Raw genomic sequence first — 20157 nt, 5'->3', positions numbered from 1 at the left:
AAGAAGAATTTTTTTAAAGTCGTATACCACCCACAGTTGCATGAGTTTTTCTTCTTTATTCAAAAGTCCCACCGTTGTTTTAGAGGTTGGATGAATTCAGAAAGTTGGCCCTGCAACCAGCTGACTTTTTCTAATGTCTTGAATTGCTTTATCTGGGCAGAAATGACAGACAGAGGTAACGACCAGCTATAATTGTATTACTTCATTGGAGGTGGGTTCAATGAACAGATCCTTTTATAATAAATATTAACATAGCAAGCAAACATTAGGTCATGGTGCTTAAATGAACAGTAAACAGTGTCTGGCAACCCAAGTCTTAGCTGCCATCACTTTCTTCACCACCATCACCATCCTCCCCATCCTCTCCGTCCTCCCTGTCCTCACCATCCTCACCATCGTCACCATCGACACTATCATCATCTTTCTAGGGAAGGATCATGAGGATCTTTGTGTGATTTACTTAAAGACCACAGGCGAAAAAACGACAACCTGCCAAATCTTGCCTTTTCCCCACCAACATCATTATCTGTATGTTGGTTGGAGGGCTTTCAGCCTGTAAAGGAGGATTTAACCAGGCCCTTCCAGAGTCTGCTATCCACAGTCCTTGGGCACTGCCACCACCAGCCTCTCCATCACAAGGCATGCAGGGCAGTATATCATTTCTCGAAAGACTGTCAAAGGGACACTTCGTGCATAATCTGGGAGAACAGGCAGCGTAACTGTAACCCTGTCCCACTTAGTAGGTGAGGGAACCATGCTGAAGTCAGTCACAGCAGGTTTCTGGTCTGCTCCCTCCCACCGCTAAGGTTTCTTTCAGATTGTTTTTATAGTATTTAGCAGTGTATTGCTACGTGATGGGCCCTTTAATTTTTCAAATGCTAAATGCAGAATAAGGTGAAGTCTCTGTTGTTAATTGTAGCTCCTGATGAACACAGTGTCTCTCGCAAGAGCCCCAGATGCTGCACCCATACAGCCCTGTGCAGCCAGTGTGCTCACTTTTGACTGGTCTCCTTTTAAGTTCATTTCAATGAACTTAAATTCATGTCCACACACCCCACTGTGCCTTCCACGTTGCTCAGCAGCCACACCCTGTGCCCCCACTTCTCCTACCCTCCTAGTTCATTAACACGCTCTCCTCTGTCCTCACACTCAAGTTTCCAGCCTCACTGAGAAACTAGTAGCCATCAGAAGAGACCTTTTGTAAGCTCCCACCTCCACATCCACCCACCCCAGATCGAGGCCGTTATATTCTGCTTTGCAATAAAATAGATGAAAGGTCCGTGTTTCTCTCTCAGGCCTTGCCATCCCCCTCCCACGCACCCGCCTCCATTCACTAAATCTCATCCCCTCTCACCTACTCAGAGTCCTGAAGCTAGTAGCTCTGCACGCACGCCCTCGTATCATCCTTTCTTCCCTCTCGACTGGATTATTGCCATCAGTATTAATACATGTTTCTCCCATCTCAAATACCGAAAACCTTAAAAGATTTTTAAAAATGTTTTAATTGTGGTAAAAGACACATAGCATAAAATTTACCCTCATAACCATTTCTTTTTTTTTAATTTTTAATCTCTATTTTTGAGAGAGAGAGAGACAGAGACAGAGTGCAAGTGGGGGAGGGGCAGAGAGAGGGGGAGACAGAATCCCCAACAGGCTCCAGACTCTGACATCTCAGAGCCCGATGTGGGGCTCAAACCCACGAATCGTGAGATCATGACCTGAGCCGAAGTCGGACACTCAACCGACTGAGCCACCCAGGCGCCCCTCATCACAACCATTTCTAAATGTACAGTTCTAGTGTTCAGTGTATTCACATTGTTGTGCATTCAATTTCCAGAACTTCACCTTGCAAAACCAAAACACTGTACCTGTTAAACAACAACTCCCCATTCCCTCCTCCCTCCAGCCCCTCGAAAGCACTATTCTACTTTCTGTTTCAATGCATTTGACTATTCTAGGCATCTTATATAAGTGGAAACATGCAATATTTGTCTTTGGTGACTGGCTTATTTCACTTAGCAAATTTCCTCAAGTCTCATGCATATTGTAGCATGTGCCAAAATTTTCTTCCCTTTCCAGGCTGAATAATATCCCCTTGTGTGGATGTACGACCTGTTGTTTACCCATTCATCTGTCAATGGACATTTATAGTTGCTTCCTCGTGGACTGTTGTGAAGAGCGCTGCTATGAGCATGAGTATCAAATACCTCCTGGCTTTCAATTCTTTTGGATATAGACCCAGAAATTGAATTGCTGGGTAATTCTATTTTAAATTTCTTGAGGAACTACTATACTGCTCCATTTTACATTACCACCAAGTGTTCTGATTTCTACACATCCTTGCCACTACTTTTTATCTTTTATTTTTATTTGTTTTTGATAGTAGCTATCCTAATGGATGTGAACCATTTGATCTGACTTTTCTTTCTTGCTACTGCTAATTTTCGGCTCCCCTTTCAGACAGGCCTCCTTGAAAGAGCTGACTTTACCTCCTGATCCCAATGCTTCTCTTCCCATTATTTCTTGAGCTAATTCTAATCAGGTTCTCATCCCACCCACTGTACAACCACCTCTCTTGCTGAGAAGTTGCACATCTAAGGGCCACTTCTAGTCTTCCTTGTCGGGTCAGAGCTTTTGACATGACTGATCACCCTCTCCTTTGTGAAACACTTTTTACATTTGGCTCCCACAAGGCCATACTCTCCCAGTTGTCTGGGAGACAGTATGTCTCCATACTGGATGTCTTTCCTGTTTGTTTGTTTGTTTTTTAATTTTTTGGGGGGTGCCTGGGTAGCTCAGCTGGTTAAGCGTCTGACTTCAGCTCAGGTCATGATCTCGTGGTTCGTGAGTTCAAACCCCGTGCCAGGCTCTGTGCTGACAGCTCAGAGCCTGGAGCCTGCTTCAGATTCTGTGTCTCCCTCTCTCTCTGCCCCTCACCCACTCATTCTCTCTTTCTCTCTCTCAAGATAAATAAAACATTTAAAAAATTAAAAAATTTTTAACGTTTATGTTCATTTTTTGAGAGACAGAGAGAAAGGGAACATGAGCAGAGGAGGGGCAGAGAGAGAGGGAGACACAGAATCTGAAGCAGGCTCCAGGCTCGGAGCTATCAGCACAGAGCCTGATGCAGGGCTTGAACTCACAGACCATGAGATTATCGTGACCTGAGCTGAAGTTGGCTGCTTAACCAACTGAACCACCCAGGCACCCCTTTCCTGGTTTGTCTTGCTGGTTCCTCCTCATCTTTCCAAGACTTTTCATATTGCAGTTTTGCAAGGCTCAGTGCTTAGATTTTTCTCCTCTCCATCTATACACTCCTTCCATGTTATTCTCTGATGATCTCACTCATTATCATGGCCTTAAATGTCAACTCTGTATTGATGATTCTCAAATTAAATCTCCCTTTAGACTTTCCCCCAGAATTCCATACTCTACTACATGCACCTGCCTACTTAACATCTCTACTGGCATGTATGCATCATAAACTTGACATGTCCAAAATCAGCCTCTGGTCTTCCCTAGTCTATCCCCCATCCCCCAAACCTGTTATTCTATCTACAGCCTTCCTAGCTCAAACCTTGGAGTCATCTTTGACTTCTTTCTCTCTCACACACACCACAGTCAGTGTGTCAGTAAGTCCTGCTGGTTCTACCTTGAAAATCTATGCAGAGTCTGTCTACTTCTCATCTCCTCCACTGCTATTAACCTAATCCAATCTACCGTCATCTCTCATCTACTCTGGATTAGTGGCCTCCCGCTTTTGTCCCTTTTATCTCTCCTCAAAACAATAGTCAAATTGTTAAAATGTTAGTTTAGATCCTGTAGTTTCTCTGCTTTAAAGAGCTCAGGGTAGCAGCACCTGGATGGCTCAGCCTATTAAGTGTCCGACTCTCGATTTTGGCTCAGGTCATGATCTTGCAGTTGTGAGACTGAGCCCATGTTGGGCTATGCACTGAGCACAGAGCCTGCTTGGGATTCCCTCTCTGCCTCTGCCCCTCCCCAGCTCACGTGCATACATGCTTTCTCTCTGTGTCTCAAAAAATACAATAAACAACAATGAAATGAAATACAATAAAATACAATAAAGCGCAATAATAAAATAAAATAAAATAATAAAATAAAAAGGAGCTCAGAGTAAGTCAAAGAACTTACAGTGTCCTGCAAAGCCCTGTGGTTTCACCTTTCCAGTCTCACTATTGCTTCCCTATGTTGCACAAACCCTCCAGGCATGCTTTTGTTTCAGGACCTTTGCACTTGATATTCTCACTCACTGGAATATTCTTCCCATAGACACTAGTATGACTTGCTCCCTCATCTCCCTGGAATCTTTGTGCAATGTCACCCAAGAAGTGCCTTAACCACCCTATTTTAAAACTTCAGTCTAGGGGTGTCTGATTTCCTCAGTTGGTTGGGCATCCAACTCTCGATTTCAGCCCAGGTCACGATCCCATGGTTGTGGGATAAGATCCCACGCTGTCGGCACAGCACAAAGCCTGCCTGGGATTCTTTCTGTCCCTCTCTCTGCCCCTCCCCTACCTGTGCACGCTCTCTCTCTCTCAAAAATAAACATTTAACAAAATAAATAAGATTTTAATCTAAAGTATAACTCATTACACTCTATTCCCTTTTTCTCTTTATTTTTACCTCCAGCTATTATCACCTTCTAATATACTATATCATGTACTTTATTCCATTTGTTGTCTATTTACCCCCAACAGAATGTCAGTTCCATGAGGGCAAAGACGTTTGTCTGATTTGTTCCCTGTTGTATCCCTAGTAACTAGAAGAGCGTCTGGCTTGCAATAGACACTCAATACATATTTCTTGAGTGAATACATGAATAAATGTAGAATGAGTGCATAATTAGCAGTAGGAATACTGTTTTTTCAAGACTGTCATTATTATTCTATCCTAAAAATCCAGGAAGCAAGTTAGGATATGGGTGGGGTGGGCATATATATTTACAACAAAATACACACCCTTGCTACTCAAAGTGTGGTCCACAGACCAGCAGCATCAGCACTGCCTGGGAAATGCAGAACCTTAGGCCCCACCCCAGACTTCCTGAATCAGAATCCATCCACATTTTATTTTTTTTTCAAAAATTTTTTTTTTCAACGTTTTTTTATTTTTGGCACAGAGAGAGACAGAGCATGAACGGGGGAGGGGCAGAGAGAGAGGGAGACACAGAATCGGAAACAGGCTCCAGGCTCTGAGCCATCAGCCCAGAGCCTGATGCGGGGCTCGAACTCACGGACCGCGAGATCGTGACCTGGCTGAAGTCGGACGCTTAACCGACTGCGCCACCCAGGCGCCCCAGAATCCATCCACATTTTAATAGGACCCTCCAGGGGACTGAACCTTAAAGTTGAAAGGCAGTGGAGCAGTGGCCCCCAACCTTAACTATGTATTGGAATCATCTGAGTACATGTTACAACTCCTGATGCCTTGGTCTCACCCCAGAGATTGATTTAATTGCTCTGTAGTAGAGAACAGACACAAGTCAGTGGTGAAGAGGCGAAGTGACTGAATTATTCATTATTTTTTTGGTGGAGAATGAGGATTAGAAGATTTTCTGTCAAATCTTGGTACAGAGAGTGACTTGTTGGCATTGACATAATCAACCAACCAGTCATCTCCATCTTATTTCATAACAGTAAATTTCAATTCCTCATTTGTGATTTCAAATGAGACCTTCAAGGCGGCGGCTTCTCACTACCCGACAATACAGTCATATCCACACTCGGGCCACCCTTGAGTGTCTCCACTGCGGGAAATAAACACTGAGCAGTATGTAAGCCCCTTGGAGGAATGTCTTCTGCTCTCTTTTCCAGCAGGATCCAGAGATCTTTGAGAGCAGAAAGCTCAGCAGAGACTGAGGAGGGATTCAGGGTCAGTCTCGGGGTGGCTGTTGGGAAAGCCCTGACCACAGAATTCTAGGTATTTGCAGGCTGGGAATTCTCTACCCTGCGCCCTGCACTCAGAGAGCTTACACGTTTCAACGGTTCCTACCTCTTGTGTTCCCACACTCACTGCCTGACACAATCATTTCCTGGGTGACTCCAGTATAAGGGTGGGGTGCAGAGCTGACCTCTGAGTGTGACCCCAAACATGAATCTTGAACATGAACTTGAATCTGAAGTTCCTTAGCTGCACAATAAAAAGGCATGGAAACATGATAGAGTAGCAGTGGCTAATTGACATCCACGAAAAATTTGGGGCAAGTGTAGGGAGCATTTCCAGATTTTCCTTGACTAAGTGGGCTCTGTCTTGCAGCTCAAGTCTCGGGTTCTTATGACTCCTTTAGCCCTCTCGCCTCCGCGGAGCACACCGGAGCCCGACCTCAGCTCCATCCCTCAGGATGCAGCCACCATACCCAGCTTGGCCGCCCCACAGGCTCTCACAGGTATGTCAGCCGAATGACGTCTAAGGCTGTGATGGTCAGCCAGCCATCTAGCAGTTACTTTGTGAACTGGAGAGCTGCCACTGGGAGAGCTCTAATGAAGGATTTAGTGTGTTAGCTGGCAGGCAGGACAACCAGATTTCTCTGAGAATATTAGTTTAAGTGTCTCACAGGTAGGATTACTTGAAACTTAGTTTTCAATGCATCTCAGGTTCAGCTGGTTGCCTTGGGGTGGGACTAGAAAGAGTGGTGTGGTGGCCTGGTGTTTCATTTTCAGAGCCAGGTTTACTTTCCACCGAGAGTGACCCTGCCCACCTTGAAGAGTTTCCATCTCTGTGTTTGTGCTTCCAGATCCCCTAAGGACCCTAACCTCTCTTAACCCCACCTGGTGGCTCCAATCCAGTCAGAGGAAAGCTCAGTCCAGTCTTTCTCATGGGGTGTCCATCAACAAAGAGTTCCATCATGAAAGTACCAGCAGCAGGATGGCGTCTCTCTCTCACACACACATAAACTGTCCTCATCATAAGCCATCCCTACTCCTGTCCCACTTAAATCCATTCAATTCCCTCCCATTGCTTTTAGGTGAAAATCAAACTTAATTTGGCCGATGGAACCCTGTGGTACATTGCTCTCCTTTCAGTCCCTAGAAGTGCCTCCTCCCCCACCCCTGCCCGATAGGATTTCAGCATATTGCCTTCCTTCTATCTGGAATGACCTTCCTGCTGGTCACCCTACTCCTCCCTTGTATCTCAGTTCAGGCATATCTTGCTCCAGAAAACCTTCGCTGACTCCCGCCAGGGTCCCCAGCATGGGCCCTCCTAGCACTTCCCTAGTGTCTCTCTCGAAGCCGTGGTCCCACATGGCTTCCTGTGGAGCTCTGAGTAGCTCTGCCTCCCCAGCTGGGCCCAAATCTCTGGGAAGCCAGGGACTGTGTGAATCTAGTTCACCATTTTCTCCATAGGGCCCATCTAGCACAGTGCCTGGCATGAAGTTCCCTTGTTGATTAGATATCCTTAATCATCTGGGATGAGTTCAAGGGAAGGCAGCCTGGCAGAGCAGAAAGAGCACAGGCCTTGACATCAGAAAGTCTGGAGTCCCTCTTGTACCACTAATTACACTTTAGACTTTAGAACAGCGATCCAACCCTTTAAGCTTTGGTTCCTTCATTAGTAAAGAAGTAATCATACCCCACTCTCAGGCCCATCTTGAGAATCAAACAAGATAAAGTGCCCAAAGTGCCTGGAATAGAGTAGATGCTCAACAAAAACTTTCTTCACCTTTGTTGTTACTGTTTCATCCTTTCCAAATCCTATTGTTGTCCCCTTAATGTCCCTTTTCAACACTGCTTTGCACTAATAGCCCCCAAAGTAAGTTCCTCATATCCTGGGATGAGGGCGGATACAGCCAAGGAGTTGTTAACATGGGGAAGAAACTATGACACCTACTATTAATATTTACTTAAAAATTTTCTATTTCTTGGTTATGTTTTAAAATGCATGCAATATATTAAAATAGTCAAGAATGTATATAACCTATAAAAAATAAACACCTTTTGGGGCATGTGCTCCAAATTTGTTTACTGATGGGGTATATTACTTTAAAACTGTGTGGGGACCATTGGTTGGGCTTCCCTAAACGGGCAGCTGAGTATTTAAAATCTCTGAGATTATAAATAGCACTCTCCTTAAAACTTCACTGAATATATAATCTTTGGATAAGCAGCCGTGTCTTAATTTTCTGATTCACTGAAGGTTAACAACAACAACAACAAAATTGGCAAACATTACATGTAAGCTTAACAGCTCCTTTGGAGGAGAAGGGAAGGTTTTGGTGTGTGCATTTTCAGTATGGAAACACATTTATACACATGGTCCACATGGGTCTCCATTATTGTCTGCGATTCAGATTCGAGTACATCACAGGGGACCAACCTGTCTATCTGTTCCCAACCAAGAGGTTCTCTTGAGAGCAAGCCTCTGGCAGTTGGGAGTGATTGGCTCTTTTCCCCCTTTTCCTTCTTACATCGGGAAGAATTAGTCCCACTTTTGTTCTTCTCAGCCTTTCCCAAGGTGAGGGCCAAGGTGGCATGGCTGAGGCAACCTCCATGCACACAGGAGCAGCCGCCTGGCCTGATCCCCCTGATGCTGAGGGCTTCATGGCTCTGTTTCCACAGTCTGCCTCTACATCAACAAGCAAGCCAACGCAGGGCCATACCTGGAGAGGAGGAAGGTGCAGCAGCTCCCTGAGCACTTTGGGCCCGAGAGGCCGTCGGCAGTCTTGCAGCAGGCCGTGCAAGCGTGCATTGACTGTGCCCACCAGCAGAAGCTTGTCTTCTCCCTGGTCAAACAAGGCTATGGTGGTGAGATGGTATCAGGTAAGGCCCGGGGCACATTGTATGAGAAGGGACGTGGGTGTCTCTCTGAAGATGGAAGAGGTCATATTCAGGCTTGGGGGACAGTGGCTGTGGCCAGGGTCTGTCTTCCATCCACTGGGCTCCAGGGGCCTTAGGTTAGCTTGTGTGCTGACGGCCTCTCTCTGGGCTTGAGGAGAAGATGCTTCCAGACTTCAGTAAGAATCCTCACCTTTAACTCTTCTCTCACCCACCCCCCGCTTCCAGCTCATCGGTAAATCCTATTGCTCTAACTTCAAAATATATCCAGAAGCCAGCCATGGTTCACCACTTACAGCAGCTACTCTCTGTTCTTTAAAAATCGAAGCCATAGCGTGCCCCTCCTCTGCTCTGCACCCTCAATGGCTCTCATGTCACTCCAAGAAAAAGCCCATGTCCTTATGACGACCCAGAGGCCCTATGTGAACTGGTCCTACCTACCTCTTTGATCTCCCGGTCACTTCTCTTGTGTCCTCACTCTGCTGCAGCCTTGCTGGCCTCCTTGCCGTTCCCCCTGTTATCCTCCAACCATGCTCCTGCCTCAGGGTCTTTGCACCTGCTGTTCTTTCTGGAATGTTCTTCCCCCAGCTGTCCATGCTTGACTTGCTCCTGGACTTCCTTCAGGGTTCTACTCAAATACTGCCTTATCCAGGAGACCTTTTCTGAACACTTGGTCTAAAATATCAGCCCATGTCACTATTCTTCCTTGCTCTGCCTCATTCCTTCTTCATGGTACATATCACCATGCAGGGCAGTGGGGAAGCTCATGGTCTCAAGCCCCTCTTATGGGGTGAGTTGTTTTTTGTAAAAGCCCTTCAGAGTCAATCCCTTCTCCCATTGTTACCACCATCCTCCAGGTTCATCCCTGCCCCAACAGCTTCCAGAGGGAGTGGCAGTTGTCACCTAAGATGAGAGGCAGAGTCGGGAGTGCTGCCCTCTTCATATGTTTGGCTGTAGAGGCTCTTTCTGCCTTACCCAAGTCTCTAAACAATCGTTATTACCACCTGCCCTTAAGCCTCAGAGCACCACCCCTTTGCAAATGTCTTGACTCCAAGGGCACAGCATGGTGTCTTCTTTGGCCCAGCATCAAGGCCATGACCTCTGTATCACCAGGGAATAGGTAAAGACTCTCCAGCAACGGGGTGGTGCAGATGACCCTGCTGGCCAAGAGTAGGTCAGGGGAGAGGGGCATCTAATATCGCTGTGTCAGGAAGAACCCAAGCAGGGACATTTTATTTAACTTGAGATCCCCAGGGCTTGGAGGTGAGGAGGTTGTCTAACCAGTTTCCCCTAGCTGTGATTGGTTCTGCCCACCTTCTGGAGCTCCCTCTGGGCAGGAAGGGGGGTATGACTTGCTGGTAACTGACTAAAATAGAACTTGGCAAAGTCCAGTGCATGTGGCTGACCCAGAGTGACTTTTAAGAAACTTTGGCAGAGGCAAGCAGAGACAAGAGGAAGAAGTACTGCATCAAGAGAGGGTAGGAGGAGAGTCTTATTGTCAGCCTTCTGAGATCCCACTGGCCATTGTGGTATTTTTCTGAGAACCAGGTTCTCAAACTTGGGCTCCCTCTGAGGTTTAGAGCCTTGTCCTTTTCCTTGCCGAATACCAGGACTCAAGACACAGACACAGTGCTAAGAGAAAATTCTTCCTGTACTGTGTGCCTACCCTCTTCAGTGAATTCCATCCCACTGAGTTTTTCATGGCCCCTCCCCCTAAGCTGGGAGAACTGAGCCCATTTTCCCTGCTCTCCTGCTCAGCCCTTCTGTGGCCTCAGGGGCCTTGGCACTGGGGAGCAGGTTCTGCAGTGCCTGGCACAACACAAGCCTGGGAAGAGCCCTGCCAACTTTCCCTTGGCTGAGGGATTCCCAGGAAGTCCAGAGCTGAGCACTCAGTCTTGGTGTCTTGGAGAATGCAGTAGCACCAGGGGACTCTTCATGCTGCTTCCTTGAGGTGCCAGAGCAGCAAGGGGGTCCTTCATGTTATTGAGGGCAAATATGGAAGCTCAGCAAGCTGTGAGAGGGGCCCAAGGATAAATAGACTCTCCCACTTTCCACCTCACCCTTAGGGCACTGCTTTCTAAACATTCCCATGGCACAACACAGAAAATGGTGACATTGGTGCTGGCACATTGGGCTGAAGGAACCAGACTGCCATGGGGCGGGCCTTGGGCCAGCTCAAGGGCTAAGGGAGCAGTATTGCATGCCCTGCCCGAGCCATGCTATCCCAGAGGGGTAGGCCTCATGGTCTCATAAATGCCATGGCTGCTTCGAGGAGGTGGTCCTTCCAGGCACCTCTGGGAATGTATGCACCTTGATTTTGGGTCTGATGACCCAGACTCTCCTGCTATGGGTTCAGTTTCCATCACGCTTAGTCTTCTGAAATATTGGAGGCAAACAGTGACACTCACACTAAGAGGGAATTTCCATAGTGTCTGAGTTGCCGGGGTGAACCCCTTCGTGGGCCTGTTGGTTGTGCTTTGCCAGCTCTCCCAAGCAGAGTCACTTGAGTATTAACATGACAGGCAAGGGCCACCTAGAGGCCACATGAGTTGGAAAAACTGCTCTTCACCCTCTTCTCAGTCTCCTTATCTGTAACTTGGGATAATAACCTCTTGTCTACTGTCCTCATAGGATAGAATGATGGATAATGAATGTTCTTGTCAAACTATAAAGAGCTTATACACACAAAAAATGGATTCTTTTGGCTTCTAATTAAAATGCTTTGTTTCGTGCTAGTTCTGAAATCAAAACTACCTCTGGTTTTGTCCCTGCCCAGCCCCTGTTATGTGCCAGTCTTTGGGAGGTAAAATGTAAAAAACCTCTTGGTGTTAGCAATGAATGGCAGAGACATGGGTGGGGGCAGTATGTCCTCCTAGGGTCTCCTTCTGTGTTCCTCACACTGGAGCTGGTATGCAAGCTTCATGGGGCAAGAGAGGGCTGTGAGGACAGTTACAGACAGGGGTATGCTGGAAGAAACATGTTTCTTCTAAATTCTGGTAACCCTGTAGAAATTGAATGTGATCTAGAATCATTATGGAGAGATTCTTCTTCTTTTTAAAGCGTCCTCCCCGAGAAAGGTAGAAAGAACCCTAAACTCTGTGATGCTGGATTAGAGCTAGAGACCTCAGCATGAACTCAGGTTTATTTGGATCTATCTATCTATCTAGATCTAGACCTATCTATCAATGAGCATATCCAGTGCCCAAATCTTAGTTTCTAAATATCACTCTTCAATAACAAGGAACCAAGGATGTTGGAGAAATGGCTGAAATTAGGGCAGGGGCAGGGAAAATGCAAGATGAAACTGAGGCATATTAAAGTATCAGTAACCAAAGAGTTGCTAAAAAAAAAAAAAAAAAAATGAGGGCATGTCATAGGGACACAGGACACTAAAAGTCCCAAAGACAAAATTTGAGCAACAAAATAAATAACATATATTGGATAACCCACAGTACAAAATAAATATATTAAGTCTATACTGATATTATTGAATAAATGAAGGAATGAAGGAATAAATGGAGGACAATGGACGGTTCTTTCTTTCAGAAGAATTCCAAATAATACAGAGACTCTCCCCTCTTTGAGAGGTAGACCTTAATCCCTCTACCACCCTTGAGTGTGGGCAGGAACTTGTGACTTTTTTCCAAGGAATGAAATATGGAAAATACAGTAGAGAAATGCAGCAAATGCTATCTGGCCAAGTGATAAAGGCTGACATCCCAGTGATGTCGTGGGGACATCATGTACCCCTGATCTGATAACAGGAGAGGGACACTTCACTTCTTCTCCAAAAACATTAACCCCAGTCACATCATGAAAAAAAAATCAGACAAACCCAAATTGAGGGACATTTTACAAAATATCTGACTGGTACTCTTCAAGACTATCAAGGTTATGCAAAACAAGGTAAGTCTGAGAACGAGTCACAAACCAGAGGACACTAAGGAGACGTGACAACTAAACCCATCATGGTCTCCTGGATGAGGTCCTGGAACAGACGCAGGACATGAAGTGAAAACACAGGCGAAATCTGAATAAAGCTTAGTTAAAAACAGAACACAACTGAAAAAACAAAAACCTCCTTCCAGGGACTTGTGGCTTTCTCATGCCCCGCTCTGAGTTGCTGTCTCTGTGGCATTTCAGTGTCGGCATCCTTCGATGGGAAACAGCACCTGCGGAGCCTGCCTGTGGTGAACAGCATCGGGTACGTCCTCCGTTTCCTCGCCAAGCTGTGCCGAAGCCTTCTGTGTGATGACCTCTTCAGCCACCAGCCCTTCCCCAGGGGCTCCAGTGGCTCTGAGGAAACCCAGGAGAAGAAGGAAGGCAGGATGGAGTCAGGTAGGCTTTGTCCTTCTGTCTTTCCTGTGCCTGCAGGTGGTCCCAGGTGTCCCTGCCCTCCCACGAGCTCCTGGGAGCTCTCTTGCTGGAGGCCCACAGGAGGCCTCTTTGCCAACCGTCCATCCCAGGGAGCAGTCAGGAATGGCCAAGACCGAAGGTACCTCGACAGTCCTCACCCAGGTTGCAGTGGGAAGAGATCACTCTAGCTACTGAGAGCTGATGCTATAGCGTTTAGGCTTATGTTATTAGAATCTGGATGAGACCACATCACATATAATGAGTGATTTTCTTCACTCTCCTCTAATTAAGACTCTTGGGCACTTATGCATCATTGTTGAGTAGTTGAAAGACTATCACAGTAAGGAACTAATAAATCCTGAAGAAACTAGGGATAAGGAAACAGATTACGTTGGTCTTGCTTGGGGGCCTCAGATACCCACCCATGTCAATAAACAGAGTGTCTATTACTGCAGGGATTTGACCAGGCCACGAATCAAATATGTTTTTCACTGAGTCAGAGTCTCTCTCTCATCACAGGATGGAAAGTGAGCCAGGGGCTTGAGTGCCTTTTGTTGCAGAGTAGCTCAGCATAGGAAAGCTAGTGGGAAGGTCACCAAGGGCACACAGGGGCCACACTGCCAAAGCTGTCACAACATTGTCTGCTCAAGATACCCACAGAAGGTTTTCCTTCTCTGCTTAGCAGCCCTGAGTTACGGATTTGCAGAAAGTTAAACATGACTCTAGGTTCTGGATTCTAGGTTCCCAAGGATTAGCAGAAATGTTGCCTTTTTTCTTTGTCAGGAAGCGGTATTGTTGATATATAAAGAACACATAGTCAGTGAAACTGGAATCTAGTCATTATGTCATTCTATAAACATTTGCTGAACCTTCTTATGCTCCAACAACCATGGGAGAACTTGTCTTGTGATAAGGCAAATACACAAGGTTCAGGAAGTTTTTGAAGTATTGAGGTATTGAGTGACCAGTATTCGTAATGAAAAGTGAATACGTTTGCAGGTATGTGTTCACAGGTAGGCTTAGATGCTTAAAAAAAAAAAAGATGCTTATAATAAGAGTGGCTATATGGTAAGCCTAAGAGGACAGCAGGGAAGGATAAACTTAGATTCTTAGCATATATTTTTTTTTCAAGAACTGTCAAGAACCTTGTTTACAATTTTACATTAATGTCTCTAAGATCTGGGATCAGTAAGAAATTTGGCCTTTACAAATAAAGGTATCTAATTAAATATAGTCTATGTTAGCAGGTACTATATACGTTTGTTGTTTTTTGGTTTTGCTTTGTTTGTTTGTTTGTGATGCCTCTATGTGGGCAAGCTTGGGAAAATGTTTTCTTCTTTCTGGGCCTCCATTTCCTAAATGAAGTATTGCTCGTGCACAATGCTCCTTCTGGTTCCTACAGTGTGTATCTGGCCTCTCCTGTCAGCCTTAGCTGACTCAGGAACGTATCCTAAAGCTAATGCATCTACTAGTGAACCTTGCAAACAGAATAGCAGGATGTTCTGATTTCACTTTGCAAACCCCTTGAATCACTGTTACATTGAACAATCAATGACCCATAGGATATAATTATAAAGCCACATAATTCGTGTCTCCCATTCTCCTTTAAATGTATCCTGTGGGACCACTTCTTTCCCGTCCATGGATGAAATTTTGGACAAATCTTATGACTTTTCCTGCTCCTTTCAGGTAGCAAAGCATTCTCTAGTCAACAATTAGTATATCTAGGTCAGAGTAAGAACAAAATTTAAATTTCACTCAAAGATATAACTATTCCCCATTCCCAGTTCAGATCTGCTTCAGGCCAGTTGGCTTCTCTCCACCTCACACTTAACCTTGTGTTTTTGCCCCCTCCTATATTTAGCTAATAATGATTCTGAATCCTTCATGACCGGAGTAGGGGACAGAAGTGAGGTAAGGGGTAGGAGAGTTTTTACTTGACTAATCCTGTAGTGAGTTGGCATCACACACCCTAATTTGCAGGGGTTTGAAGCTGATTCTTCATCCTGTGGGCTCTTACATGGGCACATTGGTGATCCTACCATCTCTCACTTGCACTTTCCATGACATGAACAAATAAATATAACTCTTCTCTGGCTGGTCACTTATAATTCCTTCCACACCCCCAAATCTGTAGGAAACACATCTCTAGCTTCTTTCTGCAGAGGCCCTGTTGTGCCACCACACAGTCCTGCAGTCCTAAGATGATCTTACTTTAGATCTCTCTTCTGATGGCCCACATATGGTCCTGACAAATACTATACATGATCCTTTCCCCAGACAAACTCTGGGAAGGCTGAACCCTGCAGGCACCTCTGCTTTGTTCTCTCATCAACGTAGCCAGACTTTTGGATTTCCCATGGGAATCAAACAATAATCCATTGTGTCTCTCAACTCCAGGGACAGATATCAAGCTATTCACATGGCCACATTGAAGCCCTTGGGAGCACACTGGACAGTTCTCTCCATAATTCATCTTCTAGTCAACCTGTTTCTCAACCTCTATATTTCTTTTGCAGACGTGATTTAGGTGGTCATCTGTAGGTACAAAGCTGGCTTTCCACCTTTTTTATTTTTTTCAAGATCTGTACACTTCACACTACTTTGGGGTATCTGCTGTCTTACAGCCTCAGCCCAAACTGAAACTAAAATGGTTTCATTTTAACATCCTGTCCGAGGAGCCCCCCTCCAGCCTTCCTAAGTAATTATTGAGGAAACTCTTGCCTTGGTTTCTACCATATCCTCTCCCCTTCCAAGCTCACCATACTGGAGGACGGTTTAGTCTTTTCCCTGGAGCAGTGTAGCTACAGTTATTTCTCCCTGAAAGCTCCTTTTCTTCCTAGCTGGCCTGGCTTTGGAAGTAATAACTTGAATTGTCTTCATGAGCCTTTCCCTAGAGCATGCTGATATGAAAAATGAATGGCTCCCAAATCAACCAACCTTGTGGAAGTTGTTTCTCATGCCCTAGGTGTTGCAAAACCAAGTGCAGTGTGCTTCATGTGTCTGGGAGTCTCAAGGAAAGTGGAAGGAAGAAGCAGCCACGTCATAGATCGCTCTAAGCAGCCCCCTTGCCACATGTCTTTTCCACCAGTCTGCCGTGGAGCCTAAAATGACACCATTAGAGAGTTTGCCTTTAGATTAAGACATTGCCTCTTTAGGATTGTCCTTTCAAATTTCCCTAAAAGGGTAACATATCAAGTTATTATTGTTTCAGATGAGGAAGTGGCTTATACTCACTTTCCCACTTTTGTGGCAAGAGGGGCACATGTGAGAGGGAAAGGACGGAAGTCTTTGTTGATTTTAGGTTCCATATCCATCTGGAGGACCAACATCATTCCAAAACAATATTGCAATCTTGAGCTCATTTTAACCAGGTTGTTCTCCGCCCCGATGTTGTTCAATTAAAGCGATGGTCTATCAGGCTTGGTGACACACACTTGTCCACACTCATTAGAGCATTTCCAGAAGACACTTGATTAGACAATAAGAAAATGCAAAGCTGTGACACGTAAGACACTATCAAAGAAACAAAGTTTGTGGCCCCCCCCCCCCCCCAAAAAAAGGATGATTTGGAGGAAGACATGATTTTCTGTTCCAGTATACAGCAGCAGGTCATGTGGGTTTGTTCTCTGTGGTTCTGGTGATAGATTTAATTAAACCTAAGGTGTTGCCTCTCAAACTCTGGTCAGAAGCATCCTCATCACCTGAGAAAGGCAAGAGCTCAGAGGCCCTCCCACACTCTTTAACAACAGATCCCGGGTGATTTGAAGACCCATTAAAGTCTGGGAAGTGTGGATTTAAGGAATACTCTCCCAGGTAGACAACTTGGCAGCTGAAGAGCCAGGTAGAACTCTCACAAGATAGCTCCTTTAGGAGTCAGGTGGGGCTGATATTCGTAGGGAACTTTGAAAAGTCATAGAAGTAGAAGGGACTGCTTGAGCGGTAGTGATCTCCCCGTTACTGGTGACAAGTGCAGATGCCCGCTTATTAGGCCATTAGGGGTAACTCTGGCAACCCAGAGAAGTAGGAGCAAGATGTCACAGCTGGAGGTGGCAGAGGCTAGCTCTGGGCAGCATGAGGTCAAGGTGCCCCAAGAGTCCCAGTGAGGGTCCCCCGCCCCCGCCGAGGTGGATCCCAAGGCAGAGGGGCTCACGTCAGAACAGAGAGAGGGCATCTTTCAAATCTCTTCCTCAGGCCTTTGGAATATAAACTTTCTTCTGTGATCTTTCTTCTGTGTCAGGGGCAAACCAGACTTCAGACCTCCTCGGCTGCCTGAATCCAGGCCGGAAGGTAGAGTTCTTGGCTGGAAATCAGGAACATCAGTCATTTCCCTTCAATTCTATTAATCGACAGCCAAATGTGGTGTGCATTTTAGGAAGACCAGCTCACTGGTGCTTTGCAAGAATGGAGGCAGAAACATGGGTTTGATAACATTTGCGGTTCTGTCAGAAGTCACGTGATGATCACAGGGAAATTTACTGTACCTTCGAATGTTGAAAAGAAACGGTCTCAATTATAAATAAACTCAAGCCAGTGTTTTCCAAACTTGAATGTGCTCCCGAACCACCTGGCATCTTGTTAAAATGCAGATTCTGGCCTCAGCAGGACTGGCGTGGGGCCTGAGAGTCCGCATATGTAACAGGTGCCGGGTATTGGGGCTGCTGCTGGCTGGGGACCACACTCTGAGTGATAAAGTGTGGGCTGGCAGAGTTCTGCTCACCTAGGGAAATTTAGTTCAGGTTTGCAGTAAAATGAGTCTATGTGTGCTAGGACGCTATATAAGTGTTGTCACTGAGGATGATCCCATGTCCTGTGGAGGTGTCCATGGGCTGGAGAGGAGATGGGGGGAGGGCAGAGTGGTTAGGTGAGGTGGTAGGTGTGCAGTCTGGGTGAGAAAGAGGAGGTTTGCTGCACTGGTAAGAAGGTTGAAAGAAAGCAAAGAATGACGACAGCAAATTCCTCAGTGTGGCCTGGCCATCTTCTGCAGCAGGGTCCCTGTTGCCCTTTAAGCTTCTCCGAATCCCAGAAGATGTCCGTCTGTTCTCCCAGACTCTTGTTTATACATCCGCAATGACACGTAATGCTGCCCCATACTGCAAGAATCTGGGTCCAGATCTCATCTCCCTGCCTGGTAGCCTTGGGGGCGGGGCCGCGTAGTACCCGGCCGAGCCCGACGTGTAACGGGTCTGCAGCAAATATTTACTGACTTAAATTCTATGCAACGCAACAGAACAAATTGCTCACCAAGGGTTGGGGAGATCTCTGGAAACCGCAAATGTGATAACTGAAGTCTCCTGCAAGATCTAATTTAGTGATTGGTTTCCTGCCTTTTGAAGTTTTAACATGATGGGAACAAACTGTTTACTTTTGGTTGAGTAGCTTTTTTGATACACAGATGGTAGGGGGTAGGAGAGGAGGAAGGACATTTGTTCTCCAAGCGTAATGTTTTCTTCCTTGGCTGGTGGTCTTTGAGCCAGGCACCAGAAAACTACTGGAATGACAGACCTTCACAATGTGCTCCGTTATGGTTGAACCTATGTACCCAGCCTTTAGAAATCAAATCTGCTTCCTTGTTGAAGTACAAATTCATCTAATATGATAGCTCTACAGAGAATGAGTATACAGGGAATAACCATCTTTCCAAAAGGTTGTTTATTTCTAGAAGGAAATAGAGTTTATCAAGTGGCATGAATTCCATTACATGGAAACATCCATTTAGGCAGTCAGCAAACATTTAGTGAGCTTCCCCAGTGGTGATGCACCGAGGCCCACAGAGTCAGGCCAATTGTTCAGAGCCACACAGAAAGGCAGCAGTGGGGAGGGAATGGAGCCCAGGTCTTCTCTTCCCTGACCCTTTGCTTTTCTCTCAAGCCAGTTGTCAGTAGGGCCCTATTACCCGACACTTGCCGGTAGGGTGTACGTCCTGTTTCTTGACTCAGACGGCTGATGGCACAAAATGGATGTTCACAAGTGGCTTGTGGTACACCTGTGTCATTTTGTCTACCAAAGATATAAAAGAACAAAACAAACCCCAACCCCCATTTAACAAAATCTAGGCAGAAGCTGTACTCCAAGAAGATCAATTCTCTTTTCTCCTTCTGGATTTCCTATCTTGGCCCCAAGGAGTGTTTCATCCTTGTCCTTGTGCTCTGGGTACACCCTTGCTAGGTGACATCCCCAGGACAGGCAGGGCCCATCATTCCAGACTCTAGGAGAGCTCTTTCATTTCACAAAACCCACACACAGTGGTCTGCTCCACCACACGTTTGGCATCGTTTGACCTGGTATTTTAAATAATATGTGGAATGGTGGAGAAAAAAAAAAAAAAAGAAGAAGGAAGGTGTGTTCCTCCAGATCCCCCTGCAGCCGCTTGTCTCCCAGTGTAGGCCAGTGCCTGGAATATCTGAGAGCTATGCTCACCCTGCTACAGCCAGGGATCGTGTGAACAAAACAAGCTGTCCTGTTCTCAAGCCAAGTGTTGGAAAGAGGGTCATTTGGGAGGAGAACAAAGGATCAGTATCAAGCTCATGTGTTAAGAATCCTCTGAGAAAGTTTTGATGGAAAGGGTAAAAGAGGAATGTCCCTACGGTCTACGGCAAATACAAAGGCCTTTCCTGTATTTTCAGATGGACAGGTCTGGGAGAAGCCCAGCCACAGCTCCTACAGCATGAAAGGGGGAGCATTTGCCAGCGTGGGATTCCTAACTTTATTTCTGCCCCTGGGTATAATATGAGTTCATGTAGGAAAAGTTATTTATTGTGTTTCTAGTTATATCATTCATTAATTTATAATATCTGTACATATTTTAAACCATTTACCTAGGGGTGCTGGGTTGGCTCAGTTGGTAGAGTGTGTGACTCTTGATCTCAGGGTTGTAAGTTCAAGCCCCACGTTGGGTGTAGAGATTACTTAAAAAAATAAAATCTCAAAAACAAACAAACAGACAACAACAAACAGTGAACTAAAAGGGAAAAATATAAACTCTCGAGAAAGGCCTGGGTTTTGTAGA

At 45.7% G+C, this 20157-nt stretch overlaps 1 protein-coding gene across 6 annotated transcripts in view; it reads left to right on the top strand.

The window, feature by feature from the left end:
• The window catches only part of SCML4 (Scm polycomb group protein like 4), a 125375-nt gene that overhangs the window by 70248 nt on the left and 34970 nt on the right, over window positions 1-20157 (top strand). For all 6 annotated transcript variants that reach the window (XR_015251452.1, XR_015251451.1, XR_015251453.1 and 3 more), the window contains 3 exons: window positions 6277-6406; window positions 8577-8777; window positions 12936-13130. Coding sequence is in view for 3 of the 6 variants with exons in the window: in XM_086707536.1 (XP_086563662.1) it covers window positions 6277-6406; window positions 8577-8777; window positions 12936-13130 (526 nt within the window). In the remaining 3 variants the exon portion in view is untranslated. The remainder of the gene's footprint in view (window positions 1-6276; window positions 6407-8576; window positions 8778-12935; window positions 13131-20157) is intronic.

The sequence above is a fragment of the Puma concolor genome, chromosome B2 (assembly GCF_028749965.1).
Source record: "Puma concolor isolate L17-30 chromosome B2, mPumCon1.1.hap2, whole genome shotgun sequence".
Classification (NCBI taxonomy): domain Eukaryota; kingdom Metazoa; phylum Chordata; class Mammalia; order Carnivora; family Felidae; genus Puma; species Puma concolor.
This window is presented reverse-complemented; position numbering and strand designations above follow the sequence as displayed.